General features: G+C 63.7%; 1 protein-coding gene across 1 annotated transcript; it reads left to right on the forward strand.

Annotated features, from left to right (window-relative positions):
- Positions 1-1,468: 1,468 nt before the first annotated feature.
- ATXN7L3B (ataxin 7 like 3B) lies at positions 1,469-5,444 on the forward strand. The gene is made up of 2 exons (XM_055329379.1): positions 1,469-2,327; positions 2,363-5,444. Exon 1 carries the CDS (start codon positions 1,655-1,657, stop codon positions 1,946-1,948), a length of 294 nt encoding a protein of 97 aa, XP_055185354.1. The 5' UTR covers positions 1,469-1,654; the 3' UTR covers positions 1,949-2,327; positions 2,363-5,444.
- The last annotated feature ends 284 nt before the right edge of the window (positions 5,445-5,728 follow it).

Genomic DNA, 5,728 nt, shown 5'->3' on the forward strand with positions numbered 1-5,728 from the left:
TGCAAGGGAGACTGGCTGTACTTGGAGGCAGATGGACAGAGCTGCGGCGGGGCGGACGCAGGGCAGACAGGACCCTGGCAGGTCTCACGTTCATGCCACAGGATTTTAGGAGGAGATCTGACATTTCCTCCCTCTTTCAAAGATGCTGCAGGTATACATTTTCTCTTCGCAGGAGTTTTGAGGTGTATCCGCTGATGCACCTGTGATCCCACGGACGTGATGCTCCTTATCTTTAGGTTCACAGATCAGTGTATGTGGATCATGTCTTCAACAAGAGTGCCCAGTTCTTCCTTAAAAACAAAAACTAGGGGCGCCGGGGGGGGGGCTCAATAGGGTGCCTAGGTTACCGAAGATTCATGCATGATAAATTTTTTATATATATAGGCAGAATTTTTCCCTGCAGCCTTTTGTATCCTTTATATGTTCTCCATTCAAAAACTGATAATCATATTTTGACATAAATTAGAATCTGCCTATAGCCATATATGCTAAGCCATAAAATATGATGATACCAGACTGCCTCCCATCAGTTACTACCTGTGCGAACTTGCCCTATGTACTTAGCTTTTGTAAATCTTGAGCACCTGCCTGCGGCCCAGAGCGTGACCCCGGGGTCCTAGTATCGAGTCCCACATCGGGCGCCCTGCACGGGCTCCCTGTGCCTCTGCCTCTCTCTGTGTATTTCATGAATAAATACATAAAATATTTTTTTAAAAAAAGAGGGCACCCGGGGGGGCTCAGCGGTGGAGCACCTGCCTGCGGCCCAGGGCACGACCCCAGGTCCTGGGTTAGAATCCCACTTCTGGTCCCCGCAGGAAGCCTGCTTCTCCCTCCCGCCTGTGCCTCTGCCTCTCTGCCTGTCTCTCATGAATAAATACATAAAAATCTAAAAAAAGGAGGGGTGTCCAGGGGCTCAGCGGAGGAGCACCTGCCTGCGTCCCAGGGCGTGACCCCGGGTCCCGGGTTAGAGTCCCACTTCCGGTCCCCGCAGGAAGCCTGCTTCTCCCTCCCGCCTGTGCCTCTGCCTCTCTGTCTCTCATGAATAAATACATAAAATCTTAAAAGAAAAAAAAAATAGGGGCGCCCGGGGGGGCTCAGCGGAGGAGCACCTGCCTGCGGCCCAGGGCGCGACCCCGGGTCCCGGGTTAGAGTCCCGCTTCCGGTCCCCGCGGGAAGCCCGCTCCCCCCTCCGCCTGCGCCCCTGCGTCTCCCTGCGTCTCGGGAATCGCTGCGGAAGACCTCGGCGACCCAGCAGCCGACCGAGAGCAGTGGAAGGCGCGGAGGGCCCGGCTCCGCAGTAGCCTCGCGCTCGGCCGAGGGTCCCTCACGTCCCCGGGAGCCCGCGGCCCGCCCCGGCCGCTCCGCGCCTTCCCGGCAGCCCGCGCGAGCCTGCGCCGGGCCAGTGCGCAGGAGCGGAAGTCGGGGGGCGGGGCTGCGGCGCTGGCGGCGGAAGAGGCCGGAGGAGCTGGCGGCGGCGGCAGCGGCGGCGGCGGGTCCGGGCGGCGGGTCCGGGCGGCGCGAGCTCACGGTCCCAGCCCCCGGGAGGCGCCGCGACGCAGCGAAGGCTCGGGCTGCGCGGCCCCCGCGCCCCGCGTACGCCCCGGCCCCGCCGCCCGAGGAGCCCGGCGGCCGCTGCCGGCGCGGGCGCGGTAAGATGGAGGACGTGTCGCTGGCCGAGCTGGACACCAAGCAGCTGGAGGCGCTCGCCCAGGAGATCTACGTGGACCTCATCGAGGACTCGTGCCTGGGCTTCTGCTTCGAGGTGCACCGGGCCGTCAAGTGCGGCTACTTCTACCTGGAGTTCGCGGACGCGGGCGGCGTGAAGGACTTCGGGCTGCCGCCGGTGGAGGACACGGGCGCCCGCCGCCTGCCGCTGTGCGCCCTCCCCGCCGAGCCGGGCAGCGGCCCCGAGCAGCCGCTGCAGCGCGCGCCCCCGGACTTCCAGTAGCCGCGGCGCGGGGGCCACGGCAGCCGACACGGCCCCGCGGGCGGGACGCAAGGGCCCGCATCGCCGGGCGGGGAGGGGGCCCCCGGGGGACGCGGACAGACGCGGCAGGTGACACGGCCCCGTGCGCGCTGAGCATCCCAGCCTCTCGAGGCCCCGTGTGCAGGACCTAAGGGTCCGGATCGCCGGGCGGAGGTGATCCCCGGGGGCCCCGCGGGAGACGGGGACAGACGCACAGACACAACAGGTGACACGGCCCCGTGCGCGCTGAGCATCCCAGCCTCTCGAGGACCGCACGTGCAGGACGCAAGGGCCCGGATCGCCGTGCGGGGGGGACCCCCGGGGGCCCCGCGGGAGACGGGGACATGGACAGACGCAGCAGGTGACACGGCCCAGAGGGGAGTGCAGACGCGGCAGGTGACAGCCCCGCGCGCTGAGCGTCCCAGCCTCTCGAGGCCCCGCGTGCAGGACGCAAGGACCAGGATCGCCGGGCGTAGGCGACCCCAAGAGCAGCCCCGCGAGAGACGGGGACACGCACAGACACGGCAGGTGACAGGGCCCCGCGCGCTGCGAGTCCCAGCCTCTGGAGGCCCCGCGTGCAGGACGCAAGGACTGGGATCGCTCTGCAGGGGTGACCCCCGTAGGCCCCGCGGGAGACGACGGGCAGCCCAGTGCAGAGCGCAGACGGGGACAGATGCGCAGACGCAGCAGGTGACACGGCCCGGTGCGTGCTGAGCGTCCCAGCTTCTGGAGGCCCCGCGTGCAGGACGCAAGGACTGGGATCATTGTGCAGGGGTGACCCCTGGAGCGGCCCCGGAGGCCCCGCGGGAGACGGCAGGCGGCCCGGTGGAGAGCGCAGACGGGGACAGACGCACAGACACGGCAGGTGACAAGGCCCGGCGTGCACTAAGCGTCCCAGCCTCTGAAGGCCCCGCGTGTAGGACGCAAGGGTTGGGATCACTCTGCAGGGGTGACCCCCGGAGGACGACGAAGACGGCGCGCGGCTGGGGCGCAGCCGGTGCTCGGGGCCCCCCGCGCCGCCCGGGGGAGGAGCCCGGCCGGGACTTCCTGCGGCACTTCCTCCTGGACGCGGGATGTCGGCGGGCGCGAGGTCCGGGCGTTGCCAGCCCCAACGCGGGGCAAGCCAAGGAGAAGGACCGCCGCCCGGTCCCGGAGGGGAAGCCCCGCGGCCCCGGCTGCAGGCAGGAGAGGACGTCCACGCCAGCCGCGGACGCCGTGGGGACCGGGGCCGAGCGCTTGCCCCCCGTCCGGTGGGCAGCCTGGTGGCCCGGCAGGCCGAGGCTCTGGCCCCGGTGCCTTGGGGAGGTAGCGGGGCCTCTGCAGCGGTGCACGACCCCCTCCCCCCACCCCCCGCCCCACAGGTTCACGCCCGGATATGCGCTGCTCTGCGCGGCCGAGCCCCCGGCCGACCCGCCCGCCCGTGTGTCTGGCCCAGGCAGCCCGCCGGGTCCCCACCGGCCTCCTGCGTCCCCGGGGGCGGCCCGCAGTGACCAGCGCCGCAGACGCTGTGCAGCAGACCGATTGGACAGCGGGGCCCAGGGCGGCCTCTACCAGCGGCCCTCCAGGTTGACGGCGTAGTCCCCGGGGCCGGGGGGCAGGGAGGGGTCACCTGTCCTCCGGCTGCAGCATCCCCGGGGCCGCCCCATCCGGGCCGGTCAGCCCAAGCAGTGTGACCGCAAGCATCTGTCTAGACTCTCACCGCCACCCCTGCCCCTCAGGAGGGGCGGCCCCTTCCATTCAGTCCCTTTTGGACATTCCTGACAAGAGCTGCCTTCTTGTGGGAAGTCGGGGTCGGGACAGGCCAGGATGGGAAACGTGAGCCACGCCTCAAAGCCACCCTCCACTTTGCTCCCTGCTGAGGACTTAGGAAGTGTAGAGGGTCGAGAACCCCAAAGTGAGCGGGAACGGTGCTGCTTTATTTGAAATGTTTTCTTACCTCATTCTGTGCCCTAGCACGGGGGCCAGCCTCATCCGTCTGGCCCGGCCCCGTGTCCCCACTGTCCCCTGCTCCCCTGCCCGTCCAGTGCAGCTGGACCCCAGGTGCTGCCGGCTCCCCTGCTTCCACACCGGCCAGCTGCAGTTCATCTCTCCATGCTCCCGCTCCAACCTGCCCAGGTGCCCTCTCCTCGGCTTCTTTCAAGTTTTTCCTTTTTTTTTTTTTTCTCTCCCCTTCCTTGTTCTGGGAGATACAGAGAAGAACCTTTCAGGTGGTTTCCTCTGTGGGGATGAAGATGGGAGAGTGGGTAAACGATTTGTGCAGGAAAGGCAGGGCCCCGCCTAGGCATCTGCCTGCAGGACTGCCTTGGATGCCTCCCTGCGGGTCTCCCTTCGGGGGCCCCTGCACCTCCCCCCTTGCACTAGGATGCCGCCTCAGGGCCTAAGCCGGAGAGCAGGGACGCCGAGCGCGCCACGCAGGGGTGGAGCGGGGCCTGGTCTGGTTTGCCAGCCCTTGCTGTGCAGGTACCGTTCCTCATCCCGGGAGGACCTGCTTGGACCGTGCCGCCGATGGGTGTCACGCAGAGCCCTCGAGGGAACCGATAGGGCCGCTAGACTGTCGGTCATTGCGTGTCCCCCCACCCCCCCAGAGTTGTCCTGGTCGGGGTTGAGGTGTCCTAACCGGTTGTCTTCAAGAATTTTGCTGACTTTTTGGGAAGTTAAAGGTCGGCAAGAGTTAAAACGATTTGGGGTTATCTGCCCTTGGCTTTGTAGCCGTCTCCTTGCAGGGGGCTGCAGAGGGGCCGGAGGGAAACCGGCTGCGGGTAAGGTGAGGGGGGGGAGCTCTGACGGAGATCCCTTGTACCCTTGCCCCTTGCCGGTCAGCCTCCTGGTTAGGGAGGGAGAGGTGGAAAGCAATTCTCAGTAACCGTTGCTTCACTTTGCCTCCCTCCTGGTCATGGTTTTCGTTCTCTGCCCTCCCGTTATTGGGGCAACGGCCTGGCCGGGTCCAATAGGAGCCCTGCGGGGACACACGGACCCCTTCCTTTTCTGGGGCGGGAGCGCTCCCGCCCGTAGTTGACCGTGGTTAGGAACTCTCCCTTTCCCTTCCTGCCTTCCCTCGAACAGCAGAATTCCTGCCCTTCCTTAATCAATTAAGTATATTGATCACCCTGTAATTCTATTACGTATCCGAGTGTGTGTGTGTGTGTGTGTGTGTGTGTGTGTGTGTGTGTGTGTGTATGGGTATGGGGGGAAGGGGTTCTTTACAGACGTCTGTGGTTCATGGCTTTTTCTTCCGTACATTAGTTCCCACCACCGCATGTGCAGGGGCCAGTGCCTGGCGTTGTCGCATGCTGGGGTCATCGGGGAAGTGTAGTGAGGCTCACCTCTGTCCTTTGTTTTGGAGATTATTATTTTTGCATAAGTGGTCCATCCTATACAGATCGCTAACTGTGTATTCCCCTTGCCCCTGTGGCTGCTGGTGTAAATAAACTGCATCTCCCCATTGGTAAACAGTACTAATAAAATTTTAAAAAAATGACTTTACTTATACCCGGTATGTTCATCTTTCAAGATCGTACATGTTCTCCAGGAACTGGCATAGTAAAAATGTTGAATTGCTGTTGAACCCCAGTCACTGTCTCCTGAATGGAAGTTTTTATCAAAGTAGAGGAATTTTGCCCAACTTTATTTCTCCATCTAGTCCTGCAAATTGAGCTTTCTGCAACCTCCGGTGAGAAACAAACTAGGTGGTAGAATAAATATGATCCGAGCCCATCACTAAGCCCAATGTGAAAGCTACTTCTATTTAAGTGGAACTCAAGA

Source organism: Nyctereutes procyonoides, unplaced genomic scaffold, assembly GCF_905146905.1.
Source record: "Nyctereutes procyonoides isolate TBG_1078 unplaced genomic scaffold, NYPRO_anot_genome, whole genome shotgun sequence".
NCBI lineage: Eukaryota > Metazoa > Chordata > Mammalia > Carnivora > Canidae > Nyctereutes > Nyctereutes procyonoides.